The sequence below is a fragment of the Vipera berus genome (genome assembly GCF_964194415.1).
Source record: "Vipera berus genome assembly, chromosome: 6".
Taxonomy (NCBI): Eukaryota; Metazoa; Chordata; class Lepidosauria; order Squamata; family Viperidae; genus Vipera; species Vipera berus.
The window spans coordinates 77,050,693-77,073,784 of record NC_138208.1 but is presented as its reverse complement, the minus strand read 5'-3'; the positions used below and the strand labels follow the sequence as shown (position 1 = coordinate 77,073,784).

Below are 23,092 nucleotides of genomic sequence, written 5' to 3'. Positions count from 1 at the left end.
TTTGTTCAGCTGAATAAAAACGTAAAGCTTAAAGGCAACTTCTGGTTTCTGTACATTTTTATCAAGCAAAACCTCAGAACCTGCACAGCAGTAGTCCTCGAGTTATGATCATGATGGAGCTTACCCATCAGTCATAACTCGTGACAGACATAAAGCAGGTTGGTCAAATAACCAATCTGATGTTACGACCTTTTCTGCAACAGTCTAACACTGCAGTTGTTAAGCGAATCAAAGGTTCACTATGGGCTGGTTTTTCAGAAAACTGGAAGGCCCATTTTCAGCAAAACCATTGTAATCCATAATCCACTTTGATCACGTGACTCTGCGAATTGCCATAAATGCAGGCCAGCTGCTGAGCCCCCAAAGTGCGGTCATGTGCAACCATTGGAACTTTGAATCTGGGTTGCAAGTACTCCCCAAGTAGGTCCATCGGAATTTCTCTTGTTAAGTGACCAGTCATAAGTTGAGGACTACCTTTTCCTTGGCTAAATAATTTTAAATGTTTGGACAAAACTGGTGAGAAATATCAGAATTGATTGTTTCTCCAAAATTGAACTTTGGCATGAGGATAGGTCAGGGATGTGTTCCGGATTTTTTTAACTATTGCAATTTTCAGCCAGAGTTTATGGCTCTTACATTTTGTTTCTAAACACTTGAACATTTTATAGAATTATGATTCCTTGTGTAAATTACAGAAATAAGTATCAGACTGAACTTATAAATTAAGACACCCGATTTGGCAATGACAATGTTTTCAAAAATGATTTTGGGAAAAAAACATGGACATTAGGCTACTGCCTAGGGCTTAATGAGACAATAGATATTGTTGCTTCCAGCCAGCCACTTTGTGCCAAAGATTTATTTTCCCTTTCAGACAAATGCTTCCTCCTAGGTAAGGCTGCATAATAAATTCTTTAAGTTATTAAGGGCATGATGCACATCTAAGAGGATGCATCCCTGAAAGGTAGAAATTATCTCTACTTTTGGAAGCTGTTTTGGTTTGTGAAAGAAACTATGGGCAATTTCTTCATGCTCGCTTGAGAGTTTATAGATTTCACCCTTAGGAATTTAAGTACCAGGTTGTTACACAACAAAAAACTTGGTATTTTTACTCAAAACTGAGACCCAAAACAGAAGTTAGATTAACTCAACATGAGTCATCAGAAATGATCATTTTACAAAGCACCAACAGGATGACTAGGAGTTCATAAAGTTGAAAGAGGCTATTTACACTATGAAATCCAACTTCCTCCTCAGTCCAATTTTATTGACTGATACATTCCCCAAAAGAAATTTGTGACAGGTTGTTGTGTTTTGCTTCCACACCACATCCTTTTCCCCATATAGTATTTGCACTATATATTGCATAGTCATGTTGACAAGCACAAAGGGCTATTTTTACGCTGATGCTGAAGCAACCATAAATTGGACTATTTACTAATGTGTAAAGATGCAATAAAACATTTTCAATACTTAACAGCAGGCAGCGAAAATTAGAGGATAACACCAAGATTGCATTTCAAAATATATTAAAACAGCACTAACAGTTAAACTATTATGTCTGACTGGCATGTTTTGTCATTTTTTTCTTCATGTGGTCTAAATTTTACCCTTCAACTGTTAAGGACATTTTAATATTGCTGGACACCAGTTCTAGAACTAAGGTTAGGAATGATCAGTCAGTAGGTAACAGTATTTGACAAGAAACCCACAAGTGCCAGGTCCAGAGAGAAGTATAAAGAGAGATAGATGGTCCTAGTTATGCCGTGTCTGTGGACTTTGAATCACCAACTTAAGTCTTTTTTATTTTATTTATTTATTTATTTAAATTCCATTTATATCCCGCCCTTCTCCGAAGACTCAGGGCGGCTTACAAGCTTAGCAGTAGCCTTCATTCTATGTATTTGCCTGCTTATTAGGGCTTTTCCCCCACCCCCCAAAGCGGCATTTTTTACAAAGTCAGCTTAATTGCCCCCAACAATCTGGGTCCTCATTTTACCTACCTCGGAAGGATGGAAGGCTGAGTCAACCTTGAGCCTGGTGGGACTCGAACCTGCACTAATTGCAGGCAGCTGGTGTTACTTAAGGAGGCATTAGCCCACTGCTCCACCAAGAACCTAGATATAAGCAATTTCTCCTCTATTGCCATAGAGAAATAGATTTTGGAAATGTTGTTTTCATGAAGGTACAGTTCCTTCTGTTTTAGAATATTTAAACAGAAAGATAAAGCTCTCCATAACACATCAATTGACCTTGGCATATGCACACCTCATGCTAATTTGTCATTCTTCCACAGAATGCCCTCCTCTTTTAAGGCGATCTGTCCTAATGCATCTGTTCTTCCAATTCCAAGCCAAATATAGTTTTGGCACCAATTTCTTTTTTTAATCTCTGGAAAAACTTCTGTGCACAGGCCGTTCATATTTTTTAAATGCTACTGTAACATCATTCATTTATTTTTATTTGTTTGTTTATTGCCCAAGAGGCAGCCTAACAAACTTCAGGGTAGATAAAAATAGTTCTACAAACTAGTTTTAAAATCTTCCGTAAAGTAAGTGATGCACAGGTCTCTTCAACACCTAAGTGGTCATAATAGCAAGACAATAATTATTTTAACCTGGTGTTCTAAAAAGAAGGGGGAAAAGGTACAAAACACAGTCTAACTAAAACACATGGCTTTCTTGAAAAAAATGAGATAGACAATACTTGTTTAATTTCAAGTTAACATGGTTTCTGTGATGTGGTTATGCATTCAGATTTCTTCAGCTCAGGTTGCTAACGGTGTCATATATAAAAATTCCTAAGTGATGGAAAAACCTATCCTAGAATTTTCAGTACTTTACCCTTGATATTAAACCAACCACTCAACAGATCTGATTAAATTACCTGATACATTCCGGTAGTCCTTGACTTATGACAATTTGCTTGATGGTTCAGCTTGATGGTTCAGTTAGGATGGCCTTGGGAAAAATGGCATACAATCCCTACTCGCACTTATAACTGTCACACCACCCTCACAGTCACAAATGCAATTTGGGCACTTGGCAACCAGCTCACGTTCACCAGTTGCAACATCCCGCAGTCATGCGTTCACAATTTGCAACCTTTTTTGCCAGTTTCCAGCAAAAAAAATGCTCATTAGGGTAGCTGGATTCACTTAATAACCACTATAAAAATTGTCACAAAATTGCAACAACTTACGATCGCAAGAACTTACAATAAAAATTCAGGTCCCAACTGAGGTCATACGTCAAGGACTACCTGCCTGGGGGTGTATGTGAGTATTAAATTACAAATGCAGTTACCTCTTATAATTTATACTGGCATGAAAAGGCAACAACAATAAAAGCAAAAATCCAAACCTGTTTTACATTTGTTCTTTTTATTAGAAGTTAAGAATACAACAAGTAATGGGATCCCATTGGCTGGAGACCCCCCTCCCCCAATCTTCAAAATCCAAGATGTGCTTTGTTGCCTTCAACAGTGAGCAATTAGAAATGAAAAGTAAATACTGAACAAGGCCACTAGTTAATGGGGGGGAGAGCTGTGTATCTCAACTACGCTATGCCGAACCCTGCACACGCATCAAAAGAAAGCAAGCAAACCTCCAGTTGCTGAGAGTAAGGCATTCAGGTGCCAACCTGGGAGGAAGTCTCAGCAAGCACCGCAGAAAAAGTGCACAGCAGCTATGCAGTTTTCATATTGGGACACAAAGTATCTTCAACAGGAAGATCAGAAGTTAGGACAGCAAAATGGTGCATTGTATACTGTACAGGTCCTGTGCTGTTAGACTGGATTGCAAGGGCCACATTCAGAGTGAGCATGGGTAATCCAGAGTAGGGAGATATAGTCTCTGCTGGTATATACAGAGATACACCTCTAAAAGTGCTTCTCAAACAGGTAAGTCTGGATGTGATATGTATTACCACTTCCCCACCTTAGGTAAACCATCCTTTTATCAGCTGACTCCATAAATATAAAACTCCAAAGTTTCTCCTAAGTGGTCTCCCAGTTTGGTTGAAGGGATTCAGCTAATACTGTTCTTTTTTCAGTCTGGGATCAACACACTGAAATGAATTAGGCTGCGATTTTTACCTATATGCATTTAGTATCATGATCCTATCCAGAGCCCATTTGTATCTGAATTTGCCTACAAGAACCAGTTAAGCACCTCCTGCAGGTTTAAATACTTAGAGGAATTCATTTCAGAAGAAGAGCTAAGGGGAAGACCAAGGATTTCTTTATAAAAATTTAACATTTTAAAAACGTAACCAATTATGTTGCCCCACAATCGATCCTTGATAACTCACTACAGGCTAAATTATCTGTCCTTACAGTGAGACAAATGGCTAATCTATTAATCCTGCATTTTGCTCAGATGTTTCTTCCTAGATTTAGTATTGCTCACCAGCAATAAGCCTATTTCTTCTCACTTGCCATGTTGACTGTTTTGTTGTGTCATAACTCTCTTCTCTTCGAATACTCCTGGCCTCATACAATTCAACTGGAAATATTTGAAAGCGCTCACAACCTTCTCTCGGCACAAAGCACTACTTTAACAAGCAGAGGAAAGTCTATCCTGCGGTTTGTTTGCTTTTCACTTATTAAAAATAGTGCACAGTATTGTCCTAAATAAACCCCAGGAGAAAGAGGAAAAAGAATGGCAGTGTTACTATTGCAGCCTGCAGAGTTCAGTGAATTTAATACAGACAACTGTAGTGTTACTGTCACTCAGCAACACACACACACTCACACCTCCACACAAAACCCCAGAACGGATTAACACATAGACAGCCAGTCCTCTTCTTAGAAAAACAAAAAACAAAATTGCTTTCTTGTGTGTACTTCCCATCCCCCTTGGGACCATTTCCACCCTAGGCAGATCCACCTAGAAGGTTGGTACCCAACATTAACAATTGCACTTGGATAAACAAGACAGCACACCCAAAAGAATGGTGAAACACTGATGAGAGACCCGAAAAGGTCAAGATATATGCCACATGGTGCCTTAAGCCATCCAACCCCAATGCAGCAAAAGGCCAATGAAGGAATCTTAAAAGACCCACCCCAGAAGAGAGCTTCAAAGGCAACGGCCTTGGCGCCTTTTCCCTTTGCTTTCTGAACAGGCTGATCAGTAAGCGCGTCTTTGCTTTTCGGGCCTTGTGGGTAGCGGATCGGGTCCACTGGATCGAGCCAATCAGTACACACCAGAATTAGGAAGAATCTGCAGGACCCAGATGCCTGATTTCAGGAGCTTCACCTAGCTTTCTTGCACTTTTAAGAATTTGTGCAAAATTGAAACAGTGTGTGGTACTTGCATGTTGCAACCAATACAAAATCCATCTCCCTCCCCCCCCCCTTTTAAAACATTTATAGAAAGTTTTTTAATCAAACAGAAAGTTAGAAATCTTATTTACATTTTTTTTCTCCCAAAAGGGCATCTAAAAATCAACTTTACCTGAACAAGATACAAATCTTAATTAAGCTAGATTTAAAAAAAGAAAAGAAAAGAAATGCCAAGCTCTTCCCCAAGGTAACCTCTCTTATTTTCTACAAATAAATATGGCATTGAACGTATAAGCTGATTAAGAAAAGGGTTGTTTTTTTTCTTGCTTCAGTTGCAGATCCCAGGAATAAGTTAAGATTTAAGAAGGTCCACGTCGTCTTCAGAACCAATTCACTCCATTGTTTGAGGTATGAATTTTTCTCCCATCTTCTACTTAAAAGATTCCCTGCAAAACCTCCACACTATTGTCGGCGAAGTGTGGATCGACTGCTCCCACGGTTCAGTTTTGGTTATGATCCTCAACAGGGGACGGGTTTTACTGCATCTCGTTCTCTGAGCAGCTCTCCCCAAGGTTGAAACGGAACTCTTGAAGATTTGAAACACCATGGAAGTGCACAAAAGCACCAGCCACTACGAAAATATGAAAGAGCTGATGGGAGTGGAACTACAGCAGAGGGGGGGAGGGAAACACATACACAGAGAAAGACAGAGTAAGATTAGAAAATGAAGCATTTTTTCAGAACAAGCACCAAATAACAACAGCAGTCTTACAAGCTCCTAGAAACAGGACTAGCCTGTTAAAGACACAATTTATTTGCTAGGAAGCACTCTTGTTCCACGTCCTTAGGCCCAGTACGCATCAAGTGGCAATTTGCACCTGTTCGAGGCTTAAGATGAGAAGGACAAATCTGCTATTTCAAAAAACTGCATTTCTATAGCCACATGTCACTCTGTCTCCGATAGTGAACACTGTGATAGTTTTAAGTATCCCCCCCCCCCGATTTCTGGAAAGCCAATGAATGCGCTAGGACGGGGCTGTGGCTTTCAACTGTCTAATCAGCCTCTGTTTCACAACAGAACTGAACAGAGGCACTACTAGAACTGAATTAGAGCTTCCAATGTAGCATCTGCCTGACAGTTCACAGCTGGACTTACCCAGATGTCACATTTGCCCGGGAAAAATCTCTCTGGGATACGAGCAGCATACAAGCCAGCGCCAGTGATGTACAAACAGGCCATGAGGGCCAGCCACCCGATCTGCCCCATGGTGGCAGCCTTGAGGAGCCCTTCCGAGATGACAAAGTGCAGAGTGGGAATCACACCACTAAGGCCCAGGGCCAGAAACACTCCTAGGAGACAGAGCAAGTACAACAGATTCAACCTTGCATATAAATAAACCAGGGCAAGATGAGATCAAATAGCTAAAACTCAGGATCCTAGAGAAAAAATATTAAAGCTCTTTAATGTCTAAAGCAGGGGTCTTCAAACCTGGCCCTTTTATGACTTGTGGACTTCAATTCCCAGAATTCCTCAGCCAGCAAAGCTGGCTGAGGAATTCTGGGAGTTGAAGTCCACAAGTCATAAAAGGGCCAGGTTTGAAGACCCCTGGTCTAAAGGTTGTGGTCTTTCTTAAAGGGGTAAGACTAACTGTTCCAATCAATTACAGGTAGTCCTTGACTTATGACTGTAATTGAGCTCAGAATTATAACCATTAAGTTGTGCTGGTTGTTAAAAGAGAGTCCTCATGTGATTGATCCACATTTACAATATTTTTGTGGTCATTACGCGAAGCCCAGTTGTTAAATGAATGCCACAGTTGTTAAGTGAACCCACTGTCCACAATGGGCATTTTTTTTTTGAAAGGAACTGTAAGGAAATGCCAGTTCCAAGCACACCAAAAAATAAAGGATGTAAATTGCAGTCATGTTGACCACAGAACACAACAAACATCCATCAGGGCAATCATGTGATCACTGGGGGGGGGGGGGGCTTGGCTGTCAGAACTTTGAATCCTTGTTGCAAATACCATATTTTGGGGGGAGGGGTCCCTCATAATTTCTAACAGCCATTAAGTCATAAGTTGAGGACTATCAATAAAGCGGTTCTCCTGATCAATCCAATTGTAATTTCAATTAGAAGAATACTTTTCTGTCTGCAATCACTAACAGAGGAATGCCAATCGTGATTTATCATTACTTACTTAAATAGAAAGACGCTGCACAAAAAACTGGGCTTCCATGTTCTCTCTGCCATTGTGGTGAAAATATTCACTTACGTTAACATATTATTAACTACCAATGAATCCTGCTTTGCTATTGAACCAGTGGCATTCTACTCTAACACAAAACCTGGCTAACAAAATACACCACCTTTATCATTCATAACATTAAATAACTTTTGTCATTTCCCCCCCACCCTTGATAAATAGTACTAAACCCTAACCCAATACTGCACACAAATCTAAAATCAAAAGAAATACCAAGTCCAAAATCCTATTTATTCACATAAAGTTATTATGAATGCCTCTTAAAATTAATGTAACCAATCACAACTTTCATGGGATAACTCACTTTCGCTTTTCAAAATTTTATAAATTTAATTTTAGTCTTGATACCCAGAAGACGCACACCAAAATCACCAGCTAGTATTGTTTGCTGAGCATGTGGCATTTTTAAAATGAAGTGTCTTAAACCTAAATATCTCACATCTACTGTATGCGAATGCCAACTATTCAGACAACGCCAGAATTTAGCTCATTGGCTAGGTAGGCTAACCAGTTGATTTTCATCTATCCTGTCAGGGGAGTATTATTACCTCCCTATCAGAGGCCGACGAACGGTGGTTCATTTGATGCATGGTGAACATCAAAGAAAGAAATCCGAGGCATATTCTACTGTAAAACTTTTAATGAGAAAACAAAAGACCTAACTGACTACATCCTATTCATCAGATAGGCTTGACCGCAATGGCTAGGTTACTTAGCTTATAGTCCCACGAACAAAATGCTGAATAATGGGTACAATTAGAACACATAACGCAGGAAAAACAATCTTGTGATATTTTCAAAAATAAATGTATTCTGGCTTAAATGTTTGTAAAGAGTAGCCACCAATTTGACAGCTTTATCCACAGTTAACATTTCACGTCTGGGAGTTCAGTTTTATCTATACGCACACAAAATGTAAGACTAGTGATTGATAACACTTTATACGTGTGATGAAGTGATATGAAGTGATATGCATAGGCCGTTCACAGATACGTTTTAAAGTTGTCACAAGGAAACAGACATGACTGGAATATTACATTATGCAAATCTAAGTTAACAGTTGCATTATGTAATTTCAAAGGGGACAGTATCATTTACGCAAGCTCCATTTTTCATTCTACCTCTGGTATACAATATGTTGCAAAGGCCATTCTAGAAACCTCACCTGCTCGTACTCCTCGGTATTGAGGGGTTGCAAACCGATCCCACTGTGAAACTATAATGGCTGCAATGCCCAGGACACAGATCACGATCAGATAGATGAAGCAGGGCTGAGGGTTGCAGTAAAAAGAGTAGTAAAGCCAAGGGACGAAACTGCCCATAATGAGGAGAGCAATCCCAGAGTAGTCCAGCCTAAGACAAAGGAGGGGGAAAAAAAAAGTCACTTGTAGAGAACTTCACACACTCCAGCGTCCTTGTCTGCTCCCTGATTACACACACCTGTCATGCTGCTGATGCACCTAGCTTTATAAGCAACAAGAACCATGCCGGGTCTCATCAGTAATAAAATTACATTCTGAAAATAAATTCTAGATACTGGTGAATGTACAGGAAAGAACAATTCTGGAGCTCTGTGTAAACTTTAAATGTAAGACATATGTAGTCCGTTGATCCCTGAAATAAAACTTTTGCAAACCTGCCCAAACAGGGACACTGTCTCAGCTTGTGAAGGCTACCTTATTTCCCACCTAGCCCTAAGGAACTCAGTACAGGTAGTCTTTGAGATATGATCATAATGGAGCTTGCCCATTACAGCCGCATGTCACAACAGTTGTTAAGCGAACTGGCCTCACTTAATGACCCCCACCACTTCCTCCCCCTGTTGCAAATGTTAATAGCAATAGCGGTTAGACTTATATACCACTTCACAGCCCCCTAGCAGTGGTTTCCAATGTCAGCCTATTGCCCCCAACAATCTGGGTCCTCATTTTACCGACCTCGGAAGGATGGAAGGCTGAGTCAACCTTGAGCTGATCAGGATTGAACTCCTGGCAGTTGGCAGAGTTTAGCTTGCAATATTGCATTCTAACCACCGCACCACCAGGGTACTTAAAACGTTAAATGCGAGAGCTGTTAAATGGTGCATAGGGTACCTTGGGGGTGGGAAGACTACACAGGGCCAGGGTTGCCTGCGCCAAGCCTCCCAAGGGTTATTCCCACCCCATAAGGCACCATGTGCTCCACTTCTTGCCAGGGTCTCAGCAATCCTTCAGCTTTCTTTTCACCCAGCAAGCTAGGGGAGGTCAGACCAGTCAGAATTTGCAAGCCTCCAACCAACAAGGGGAAGACTCCACCCAAGAACTTGCAGGATTCGGCCTCCTCCGGGCCCCAGCAAAACCCAAATTAACCATTTTGTTTTTCCAGTTTCTGAAATAGGCACCTGGTCTGATACAGGATAAGTTTCTTATAAACTCAGCCTCCTGGCAAAATCCTGCTATTTTGCAACAGGTTCTATTCTCGCCGTATGTAGAGTTGTTGTTTTTTTAAATGAGGCTCCGTTTTTTTAAGCAGGCCCTATTTGTTTGTGCTTTTTTATGGAACCTCCATAGAAAGGGAGCCCCCTACAGGTTCATGCGAGTAACACCTGCTTTGCCACAAGGCTTGGTCTGTAAGACTGCTGATCTTGGGCTGGGTGCCTCTCTCAGAAGTTGCAAAAAGAGAAAAGTAGGTTGCGTGTTGTCGGGCTCTGGAGCAGGTTAAGTGCTGCAAGTCCTTGGGTGAGAAAGAAGCTGGAGGCCTGCAAGCTCTGGCAGGCCTGACCTCCCTTTGGTGCCCGGCCTCCCTTTGGTTGCTGGAGTTTGCATACTCCAACTTGTTGATCTGCCCTTACTTGCTGGGTGGCAAGGAAAGTGGAGGCTTGCAAGGTCCAGCTGATTCGCTAGAGCCACCTGATCTCCCTTAGGTGGACGAGTGGCTGCAGGGACTCAGCCGGGTGGGATGGGTGGTGGGTGAGCGCTGCACCACCCCTCCGTCCGTTGCAAGAACAACTGACTTCAGGGGTGCCACAGCTGTCGTTAACTTTGAAACCAGGTCACCCGTAGCTTCAGGAGACTCTGTTGTAACTTCCAAGCGGTTGCTAAGCGACCTGTCATTAAGTAGCTTACAGGATTATCTATATACATGCAATGCACTGCCATTTTTCAAAATGGTTTACATACATGGGCTCAGCAATCAATCCATATTGCCATATGTCCAATCAGTAAATTTAGCCAATTTCCTCAGTATTTCCCATTGCCCAGACCTAAAAAAGAGGCAAACTAGGGATTTTATAGCTCACGATTAATCGTTAAGATGCTTACTTGGAGAAGAGCCTGGAAACGCCTTCTGAATGGCAGTAAACTGTGTGAAAAAGCCATGAGAAGGAAAGGCAAAGGATGGCTCCCAAGAAGAACATTCCAACCACCACCTTCTCCTGAACGGGTGCTACAAAGGACATATTTGGCCGGAACATGTAGAAGATCCCCAAACACAGAAAGAACACACATCCTAGACAAAGGAAGACAAGGTTACTGGAAGATGGACAAAGGGAGCATAACCACAAAATTGTTGCTGTTGTTAGTTGTGATGTCATGTCCGACCCATCGTGACCCCATGGACAATGTTCCTCCAGGCCTTCCTGTCCTCTACAATCTTCTGGAGTCCATTTAGGCTCACCCCTACTGCTTCAGTGACTCCATCCAGCCACCTCATTCTCTGTCGTCCCTGTCTTCTCTTCCCCTAAATCTTTCCCAGCATTAGGCTCTTCTCCAGTGAGTCCTTCCTTCCCATTAGGTGGCCAAAGTATTTGAGTTTCAACTTCAGGATCTGGCCTTCTAAAGAGCAGTCAGGGTTGAGCTCCTCTAGGACTGACCGGTTTGATCGCCTTGCAGTCCAAGGGACTCGCAGGAGTCTTCTCCAGCACCATAGTTCAAAGGCCTCGATTCTTTGGCGCTCAGCCTTTCTTATGGTCCAGCTCTCAACCACAAAATACTGCCTCTAAATCATCTATCTTATGACTGCGTATATTCCAGCTAATGTTTTGATCTACATTCTGTTGGCTTATTTTCTGATAAAAGGCAAAGATTTGCCAAAATTCTCCAATAAATTCATAATAATGCTAACTGCTCCTTCCAGATTTTCAAGTCTATCCTACTAGAATTTCTGGCTTTTCCAAACTAATACCTGCTTACAGTCCTCCCTTCCTATTTCAAGGTTACTCTTGGTGCAATAAACATTTTAGCAAGATTATGAAATCCAACAAAACAAGTGATCTGACAAAGCCAGGATTAGGTCTAGCTTAGTGTAATTACACACTGGAAGTGGCATTGACACACAGATATAATCAGTGAGTCACTAAGGCTTGGGGCAGATGTACTTTGACTGAAGCATAACCTACCAGATAAAATAGTTGAAATTTACATACTTTAAAAATGTCAGCAAATCAAGTTTTGTTCCAGATCAGTAGTATATGCTGACTGCAATGGCAATTCAAGGTAATTGCTAGTCTAACATTAGTCCCAAAGGTCAGAAAGCAAAAGTAATTAAGCTACTTTCAAAGACAACACAGAGAGTTGCAATGGATAATGTTGGTCTGCATCACTGCAACTCAGATAGCCCGTGTCAAAGCCTGGAACCAGAAATCTTGATTCAGAAGTTTGATGAATGAAAGATATCTCAAAAGCAAAACAAACCTATCTGATGCAGTGAACAATACTGATAGTTAAAAAGAACCACCACTAGTTTGACACTGTAACTCAAGCTTGTTAAAGAAACCATATAATGCATAGGTTGGATGGCTATAATAGAAAAAGGTAGGGTGATCTTAATTAAAATGATTCTTTCAGGGAACGGGAAGTAGAGTACCACCATTCACATGGATCTAGTAGATCAACAGTGACAATCAGGCACATCAACAGCAATCTTCAAATTGTTACCAGCCGTAGCTGGGCAGAAGAGCATATTACAACTTGCTACCTGAGCTGTATGTATCAGAATATTGGGTTCAAGTGAACAAAAAATAATACTGGACCAAAACTATTTATTCTAATAGAATTACCAAAGTGGCTATATTTACATTCCTTTCATTCCTATTCCAATATGAACTATAAAGAAAAAAGAAAAAAAAACACATTTTCATCAAGGGTACCTAGTAGATGCGTCCAGATGTTGCCTGTCTCTGTGTGTATTCTGAAAATGCTTTTAAAGCAAGCCCGGAAAGAAGGCATAGGCGGCCGGTGCCCATGCAACAGGTAGTCATTGTCTTTTAACCAATCAGGCAAGACGTCGAAGGGAATGACACGCCATCGGCCCTCCCATACCTGAAGAAAGTAATAGGAAGTTACATTCTGGATTATGGTGTGATGGAACAGATCTGCTGAAAAAAATCCTGCCACTCCAGGAAATCTACATATATGTTGCATCTATACTGTATATGCCCATTTGATTTTCCACACGATTATGATTCCCTCCTAGTTGAACTATATCAAAAGGAAGAATAAGGACATAAGTACCCTCAAAATGCAGCCCTACTACTCCACATGCTTCCATCTTCTAACATTGCTCAAGGGCACAATGATAGATGATATGCAAATTTTGAAAATATTTATTATTTCTTGAACCTATGCATACATTATGTGCTATAACGGCTATAATGCTGCTTAGTGTGAATTTTTTCCCCATAAGGAAGTGTTCTTTCACAATATCCATTTGTAAGTGATAAAAATAGGAACGAAAAAATAAGCACATATGTATCATGCAGATAATTCACTGGGCTGCAAGTGTCTATAATAGATCACCTGAGGTATGTATAATGCATGAAAGCAATGACAACCTAATATATCCAGTTTATTCAATGAACACAGAAGAGGTTCCTCCCAAACAGGAATCAAATATATTATAATTTCTTAAATAGCTTCAATACTGGATAAAAGTAAGAAGCAGATTTCTCTGCCACATTTGTATATTGGGGTTATATTTTAATAGAATTTGTGTTAGATAACTAGGTTGCTCAATCTCTCATTCCACTGATGCAGATACAGAAATGCAAAACAAGGACAAAATTAGTCTGTTGTTTTACTTCTGAAATTAATAATAGTTGCATCATATTTAGGCTACTATATAGTATGAACTATTACCCTTTAAAGAATTGAAGAAAAATCAAAACAAGTACTGCTCCAAGAATTATACAATAGATTTGCCCAATGTAGCAGTTCAATAGAATTGGGATTTTATTTTTTGTACTGTAGAGACAATGAGATTCCAATACAAAAGAGGCATATGGTGATTTGAAAAGATTTGTAAGGACTAAAAGAAAGAATTGGGGGGAGGGGGGAATGTGACCTTGTAAGTTAAAGTCCTGTGACCCAGAAACATGTGAACCACAGAGTATTATTCTGCTCTGACTTCTGCAGATGTTTCTAAAAGGAGACTCAACAGTTCTGCCACATACTTAATCCATTTCAACTTGTAATCCACACCATATTAAACTTTCTAATTTATCCAATTATGGAAGGTGTGAAATCTGAAGATACACCTACCAAAACAGAAGTAACCACCGAGATGACAGCAGTTCTTGATGGCCACCCACTGTGACTTTCCTCTTTGTTGCCAGAAGGGCATGCACTGCTAGCCACGGGACCCACAAACTGTGTAAAACTCACTAGTGCATGATGCCCTTTTGCTTTACAACATCTTACCTTGCATACAAATTCTTCCATTCTCTCCATTGCATGGTGGGCTTGGAGGAGAGGCAGCATTCCCATAAAGCCCTCATCTTCCTGAGTTGAATTGTCATCCCCATCTTTGCCAGAATCCTGCAACAGAAAAATAATAATAGAAAATGGTAAGCAAAAGCTTTATTTTCAAAGGGCAAAACTTAAAAACTGAAAGGTAAACTACAAAGCCAGAAATGTGAGTCAATGGACAATTAACCATGAAGACAGTTTATCTAAGCTTCCTGTTCCACAGATGTTCTTTGGTTAGCTGTGAGTTCAATGTGCCCCAGGAAGATGCTTTTGGCATGGTTGGGAACGAGTGAAGGAGAGAGAATGGCAGCATATAACTGACTCCTGCTGTGTATCCCAATGTCTTTCAGAGAGGAGTTAAAAATCTCCAAAGTTACTTGTTTCCTACACAGCATGAATATCATCTATTACAGGAAGTCCTTGACTTATGAGTGGTTGACGTTCGAAGTTACAACAGCCTTGGAATGGGTGCTTCCGGGCCTCTAAAGCACCTCCGGCTGTCGTAAAATGTTACACTGCCTGCACTAGGGCTCACACAATTGTGATTTGGATGCTTGGCAAATGTTTGCACTTATGACAGGTTGCCAAGCATCCCGCGATCACATGATCGTCATCTGCACTCCTCTCAGGCAGCTTTCCCTGAAAGTCATTAGGGAGGCTGGCAGGGAAGGTCGCAAGCTGCTGCCACCTGTTGAGAGGATTCCCTCTTGTTTCTGGGGTCTGTTGAAAGAGCTGCCTGCTGAGGGGAGCTGAATTCTTTTGGCAGGGTGGAAAGAAGAGCTCAGATCCTGAAGATCAGAGCTTGGTTCCTGCACCCACCCAACGGCCTTCCCTTCTGTAAGCGGAAGAGGGCTGAACTCCGTTAGTGAGGAGAAAAGAGCGCACACCTGAACATCCACTGAAGGTGTTCCCTTCAATGAATGGAGATCTGACATCCTCCTGCAGGGTGTCGAAACAGAGCTTAAATCCTGGTGATTTGAGCTCTGCTCCTGCAGCCTGAAAAAGGAGTATCATGCACTAGTTTCCTTCCCCATACACAAGCAGCAGACATCCAGTGGCAAGCAGTTCTCATATATCTATCTATCTATCTATCTATCTATCTATCTATCTATCTATCTATCTATCTATCTATCTATCTATCTATCTATCATCTATATTGCTCCCAGGTCTGGGAGTAAGGTGGTTGTCAAGCACTGTTTTCTTTTAATGTGTTGGGTTATCTGTCCCAGATCTGTCCCAGTTCAAGGTCTTGGTGATGGTTTTTAAGTCCTTACATGGCATGGGTCCGGAATACCTCGGGGACCACCTGCTGCCGGCGTCGACTCCCCTCCGCCCTGTGCGTTCCCACAGAGAGGGCCTCCTCAGGGTGCCTCCGGTCAGAGAATGCCAGCTGGTGGCCCCCAGGGGGAGGGCCTTCTCTGTGGGTGCCCCGGCTTTATGGAACCAACTGCCGGTTGAGCTCCGGATGGCACCGGATCTTCGCTCTTTCCGGCGCGGGTTAAAGACCCATTTATTCGAACAAGCTGGCCTGGCCTGATGGGGGAACGTGAGGGTTTTAATAGGTTTTATATTCTGATTGTTTTAATTGGGCAATTATTTAATCCTTTTTAAACTTTTGTATTTCTATTTATATGCCCTGTTCACCGCCCTGAGTCCTTCGGGAGAAGGGCGGTATAAAAATTTAATAAATAAAAAAATAAATAAATAAAATAAATATACATGTGTTTATTCTTTCATTTCATTGTTTCTTATTTTTGAGGTATAAACTGCCCAAAGTCATTAAGAGTTGGGTGGTCTCTAAATCTGAGAGACAGACAGACAGACTGACTGACTCTTAAAGTTGATATAGAAGATAAAGGAGATTGCTAGGGCATGGAAATAAGCAAGATATCAGATCTTGATAAGCAGTCTCCTATGACCCTTTCCATGGTGCATGTTCCCATTGTCCTTTCTTAATAGCTCTATGAACAGTGAGGAAAAAGAGCCCCCCCACAACTCCAAACAATGAACTAGCAGCAAATTACAATGGTAGTTTCTCTCTCTTTTTCATCAATTAATAGATCTCTATTCTGCCTTCTCAGGTGGTAACAGAATGAACAGACAGTTCTTGGCTTCATTGAAACACTTTAAAATAAAGAGCATCCACATGGAACGTACTGCTGAGGAACTAGAAACACGCAGGATTCTTGAATATATGGAAACAGAGGTCTTTGTACAATGAATTAACCCATATAGCTATAGTAATTTATATGAGGTAAAATTATTTTCTCATTTGCATCTAGCTATCAGTAATTGTTAAGACGACGATTATCCTAAACAATCTTGCCTTTACACCCTTTTAACAGTTTGCAAGCTACAGTGAACTATTCTATCAAATACTATACCTAACCCTTGTCTTTTTTAAAAGAAAAAAAAGTTGAAGAAGAATCACACAAGTGCAAACTCTTCATAGCTTTCCAGTTGAGTATACCTGCCCGACAAACACTATCTTAAGAGAATTTCATCTTTTTCTTCTCTTTGGGTCTGACCTATGGAATTACCCTTATTAAAGGGTATGGGGACATTCTCTAACCCATTTAAAACAGCTTTAAGAGGCTTTAAAATACTTTTTTAAAAGTAATAAAAGCTTTAAAAGTTTTAATTTCTCACCTGCATATGTGGAGAACTACTATTTTGAGAGACAGAGGGGGATCTCAGCAATGCAGAAACTTTAAAACTTTAGCTAAAATGTTGCTCCCTCTTTTCACCCACTATAATTAACTTGGCTGAACAGTCTTACTGCAATAACATCAGAGATAAATGGCTTGGCTTCCCCTGTCCTCTTGGCTAACTACCGCCACTGCAATCCTGAGCGGCCTATTCCACCGAAGCAGGGGAAGAGAAGCTGAAATGAAATGTTTCAAAAGAGCGACATTATTTTGCAGTAACCTGACTCCAGAAGGAAGCTGCCCGTCTAACCAATCGCAAGGATATTTTGTGCGACAGCTCCGTAGGCGTCTTTCTGCTCTAAGGGCTCGCCAACCAGACTGCAACAGGGGCACATAACCCAACGGAAGCATGCCATCTGGATGCAGCTAATCATTATTCTAAACTGACACACAATAGAGCAAGACTTTTTGTCTTCTGAGTTAAGTATTCAAGGCTGCAATGATCTCTGTACCGATCGATCGTGAATTGCCAGTGTTTTAGTTTTTGCAAACTTCAAATTTCAGCCAAACATTTTAGGAGGGTTGGGACAAGATAAGCAAATTACAACAGTTAACACAGTTATAGTTTGCAGAAATGAAGCGTGAGGAACGCAGCATTCTGTAACTTAATGATATTGATGATGGCCATCGAAACAAATGCCCCCAGAGCAGTAAACATTACTCTACTGTAGGAGTAACCTATGAATGATACTCCCAGCACCAGTATATTCACCAGTATGGTATGATGGACTATATCTTCAACATCTACTACCTTTGGCTACATCTTCTAGATGCCATCTAACTGCAATCTAGCAATGTGGATGAACACAGGTAGGTTATTCTCCCCTCTATAGAATAGATGCATCCCTTGTGCTGAAAACAGGGCAAGACAGAAGAACAAGAGAGAAGTGAAATGAGAGTAAAAAGGTTAGCCAAGAACAAAAGTGGTAATAAGGATATAATAGTCCAGAAAAACTTCGAAGAGGAAAAGCTGTCTTGAGTTAACTGTGCAGGTGGAGCAGAATACAGCAGAAGTCAAAGTCAGGAGTGAGAAGTACACATAAAGAGAATGAATGATAAGCTTATATGGTAACATTAAACATTAGATGTTTATAAGGCTGGTCCTCTCTGAGGTAGATGAGCACTACATGTCCTGATATCATCCATGTATACTGGACCTACACTGGACCTCTATTCCCATTATCTCAGTATCCTATCCCCTTGTGGATGGGGGCTCTAGCCAAATGCAAATGAAGGGCACCAGGTCGAGAAAGGTTATAAATCAAACTGAAGTCATAAGGTTCATTATCATGCAAAAAAACAACAACACTGTTAGTCTACAGGGTGGTAAATAATAAATCTGGTGATCAAAATACTGTATGCAAAATGTCTCCCAGACATAGTCTTATTTTAAGTGTAACAGAGTGCATTTTGTCAGAAGATTTTATATTACTTGCATTTGGTCTATCATGCCAACATACCTAATCCCCTGAAATTTGTTTCTACAATACCACTTTTTTTTAAATAAAAAAAAACGAGCAAAATTACTAGATTCTGATTTTCCACTATCCCTTGCTATCTAAAAACAATCCAGAGTTGCTTTTAGTGAGATGGACAAAATGTGATTTAATAAATAATAGTTTTCTATAATTTAGACACAAATATGAATTGGTCTTAAAAACAGTTTCAGTGTAATAACCTTTTTGTTAGTCTGTGTGTCAGACAAGTAACCAACTTTTGCATATCTGTTCAACAACAACGCAAGTAATGGCTGCATAGTGGACTTGTTTGGAGAACGACCAGGCAATCTGAAACCGGGCAGAACTAAGAACTGCAGCTGCCCTCAAAACATCTTCCCCCGTTTCTTTTGACCATATGTTAATTCCCAAAGCAGCTGTGCATTAGTGTGACAAGCTCCCTGGCATAGGTTGCCTTTATGAAGCACAAGAGGGGGAAACAAACCACATCTACAACAGCAGTTAAAAAACTTCTCCTTTTCTTCCAGAAAGGGAAATGACCTGCTTGGTACAATTCTTTTTTTTTCTTTTCTTTTAAAGACAACAAATGGATTTTTTTCTTGTCTTTTCTCCCCAAGTCATATACTGTGTTTCCCCAAAAGTAAGGCCTACCTCGAAAACAACCCCTAGCTTAATTTTGGGGGGTGGGCCTAACATAAGCCCTACTCCAAAAATAAGCTCTAGTTTGGGGGCAAGGCGCACACCTAAAAATCAAGCTAGGGGCGGGGTTGTGGAGCTGCCCTACGTGCCTTGCACCTACTTACCTTGTAGCCAGGCCTCTCCTTGCCTGGCCGCTTCTTCTGCGACGTCTTCTGCAGCCAGGCCTGCATTTCTCAGTCACAGGCCTTTCCGGAAGTCCTCTGCAGCCAAGAACTGAGCTATGGATTCAATCTATAGCTTGGTTCTGTAAGACCTCTGCAGCCGAGGACTGAGCTATCAATTGAATCCATAGCTCGGTACTCGGCTGCATAGGCCTTCCAGCAAGGCCTGACTGGGAAATGCAGGCCGGAATGCAGCTGCAGAATGAAGCTGCTCCTTCAGCCCCAGAAGAAGTGGACCTGCTGGATGGGGCTGTCGGTGCCGGAGATGAGTAAAACATCCCCCGAAAATAAGACCTGGTGCTTCTTTCGGAGGCAAAAGAAAGAAGAAAAAAGACTCGGTCTTATTTTCGGGGAAACACAGTATACGTGTTGCGCCCCTTTCTGGACCGAGATGCCCTATGTACAGTCACCCACGCACTCATTACTTCCCGTATAGATTACTGCAATGCTCTCTACATGGGGCTGCCCTTGAAGACCACCCGGAGGCTTCAGCTGGTGCAGAATGTGGCTGCACAGGTAGTGATGGGAGCACCCCGATACTCCCATATTACACCCCTCCTGCGTGGGCTGCATTGGTTACCGGTTGCCCTCCAGGTGAGATTTAAGGTGCTGGTACTTACCTTTAAAGCCCTACATGGCTTAGGCCCGGGATACTTGCAGGACCATCTGCTGCCGGGAACAAATTCCCATCGCCCAGTACGCTCACACAGAGAAGGCCTCCTCAGGGTACTGTCGGCTAGACAATGTCGGCTGGCGACCCCCAGGGGGAGGGCCTTCTCTGTGGGAGCGCCAGCCCTGTGGAACCAGCTCCCCCCTGAGCTTCGGATGACCCAAGATCTCCAGTCCTTTCGCCGCGGCCTCAAAACACTCCTTTTCCACCTGGCTGACCTGGACTGACAGGGATTTTAATTATGTTTACAATTTTTAACTCTAATCTTAAATTTATTTTAATTTTTAATTTTAATCTATTGTACAGAGATCTTTAATTTTGTTGTTGTTAGCCGCCCTGAGTCCTTCGGGAGATAGGGTGGGATATAAGTCCCATTAATAAATAAATAAATAAATAAAATATGTCATCAAATGAATGTCTGAACAACTTAATTCAGAGAGAACAGATCCTGCAAAACAGCATCAAAGCAATCTCAAGCACACAGCCATGGTGGTTTTGGCTAAACTATATTAGGTGGTAGGATTTCTCAGTAAATTTCAGATGTCTGAAACTGAATGCCGTAAACTTTGTATAAGTTTAAGATGGTATGAAATGGTGTCTTTTTTTGACAGTAGAATATCCCTCACTGGGAGAATGAATTCTCATCTCCAGCATTCCTCAACTGTAGACACTGCAAAAGGAAAGCCATGCTAGTTTATGGTGACAAAAATTAGACGGGGTCTGGTCGCACCTTTTCTGTCTAACAAATTTTGTTAAAAAGAGATAAGCTTTTGTGAGCTGCAGCTCCTCCTGCTTTCCTAACAATTCCCAAAGCATTTCTACAGAGTTAGGAATTTTCCACTACACGTTTGTGAGGGGCACAAAGAAACAGAAAGAAAAGCTTGTTATGTTTAAGAGTTTTGTCTTGAATGTGCGTCACTCTTTCTAAAAAAAAATAAATCTCAAAAATTAAATCAGAACACGATGGGGAAGAAATGGTATACAAAACTTAAAGGTACAGTGGAGGAAAATAACTAGAAGTATGTACAAAATATTGTGTAGACATGAAAAATAGATAAAACACCATTTGTCTAAACATTAACATGAACTTTTACAGCTGCTTTTTCCTCACAAGAGTTAAAAAAATGTTTCTGTACTTTTCATATTTTTTTGAAAAAAATATTTTATGCTTTTAAAAAATATTTTAGCTTAATTTTTTCTTTGATACTGTTGTTGGGTCTCTCCTCTTCACTCTGCTGTAACTAAAAAGCATATTTTTAGTTTCAAAGCAGGCTTACTGGCAGATTCTTTCCGAAAGGTCAAACAGCTGAATTCAGAAGTCACCAAGGCCCCCGGTTGTCTAACCAATGTTCCAGCTGGGCTTTTGTCATGAGGAAGAGTCAAGTGCCCTGGTTTCGTTATTCTTCACACTGTACCAAAGGCCTCAGCGCAACGGATCCAAAATTTCACAGTTACGCTTCTAGGCCACACACTAAAAATGCACAGAACACCACAGATGCAGGTCTTTTAGACAAAACCCACCATCCATCAAGAGCAAAAAGCTAGGGTGGCTGGAAAAAGCAGCCTTTTGTTCTCCCCCCCCCCCCCCCGCCACTGGAGGATTATAAGGGGGGGGGGGAAGGAGAGAGTCAAGTGCAGGTTTTCAGAGCTGTACATAAAAAGCCCATTCATCAGGTGATAAAAGTCACATGCATTTGATTGTGCCAGTTTAACAAAAACCACAGTAAGAGGCATTTGTTTTAGGCGATATCAGTAACTGAAGAAACAGCAGAGGAAAGAAAGACACTCCACCATTCAAAGGGCGAAGGGCACAGAGAGAGATAAAGGAAGTAACAAAGGGCAGACAGCTCCAACACAGAGGAGAAAGCAGCAATATTGATGGGGGGGGGGGAAACTTGAATATTTATTCATTTATTTTAAAAACTATCTACAGCTCCACCCAATCCATATGGTTATGGGCAGCAAGCAATGTAATTTCAAACGTGCCACAAAACATTCCCCCTTGAAATACAAGAAAGCATAAATCTGCACAAGAAGGCATCCAGGACTAAACATACTGTTTCTAATAACATCCTCAATATACATTCAATATCCTCAATATAAAAGAGCAACCTTGGCTGTTTTATGACTCGTGGACTTCAACTCCCAGAATTCCTGAGCCAGCATGTGGAATTCTGGGGGTTCGTGTTCCACAATCTTAAAGTTGCCAAGTTTGAAAGCACTTTTATACATAATTCTGCCCTTCCCACTTCCCAAATACCTATCACCTAGTAAGTCTTACTGATTTTTTTAAAAAAGAGTACATAGATTACTGCAAATTTCAAAATAGTGGCTTATCCAGTTAAAAAGGAAAATCAACATGTAGGTTACACCTAATGGAATTTCATGTTTTGAGATGACATTAGTAAATGGTATTTCCTTTCTTTTAGAAAAGCATTTGCTAGAGCATCTAAACATTAGAAAGAATATCCAATGAATAGTCAATTAAACAGCTTTATCATCATGTCTGAAAGAACAGATGAGGTAATTGCATCAAGATCACTAATAAGATTCATTACCAGAGAAGTTTTTAGAAAGTGAATCTGATGTCTTCTTTATGATCGTATATTTTCTATAAACACATTCAGAATTAGTCTCTTATATTTTTATTCATATGCTCCTGTTTCTAATCAAAGGTTTTAATATAAATGGGGACGGAGAAATATCTACATAATATTTTATCCAAATAAACAGCCTATTTTTATGACAGCACTGATTGGGACTAAATTCCACTTATAAAGCTTAGTAATACCGCACTTTATAGTTCTTTAGCAGTAGCCATTTTGAGGTGCATAATTTATCACTACACTTTAAGGTATATAGTCTGTATGCAGATCTGTGAACTTGAACTGTCTGAAGCCAGCCAGCCAACAATATTTCCTTCTTTTCATGGGGACACAAAGCAGCTCTTTGTTTTTCGAAATGACTCTTAAAATAGGTTATCTACCATATCTTGAACACAGAGAGGCTTGTGGCACTAAAGCAAAACCAGTGACTTAGTCCTATGATTTCCTTCAATGATGTGGACAGAATTGGAATTTTCTCTCAACCGTATCTTCACTTTAACCTATGCTCTGCTAGTC

The 23,092-nt window shown here is 40.9% G+C and overlaps 1 protein-coding gene across 3 annotated transcripts in view; it reads right to left on the bottom strand.

Annotated features, from left to right (window-relative positions):
* Positions 1–3,365: 3,365 nt before the first annotated feature.
* Positions 3,366–23,092, bottom strand: part of ADIPOR2 (adiponectin receptor 2) — a 33,240-nt gene continuing 13,513 nt past the window's right edge. For 2 of the 3 annotated variants that reach the window (XM_081331442.1, XM_081331443.1), the window contains exons 3-8: positions 14,228–14,344; positions 12,679–12,850; positions 10,853–11,039; positions 8,719–8,906; positions 6,443–6,636; positions 3,366–5,951 (exon numbers count right to left, since the gene is read on the bottom strand). In XM_081331442.1, the coding sequence (XP_081187568.1) occupies positions 5,823–5,951; positions 6,443–6,636; positions 8,719–8,906; positions 10,853–11,039; positions 12,679–12,850; positions 14,228–14,344 (987 nt within the window). In that variant the 3' untranslated portion in view covers positions 3,366–5,822. Of the gene's footprint in view, positions 5,952–6,442; positions 6,637–8,718; positions 8,907–10,852; positions 11,040–12,678; positions 12,851–14,227; positions 14,345–17,695; positions 17,865–23,092 lie in introns of those variants that run through there. The other variant, XM_081331444.1, reaches the window with a different exon arrangement.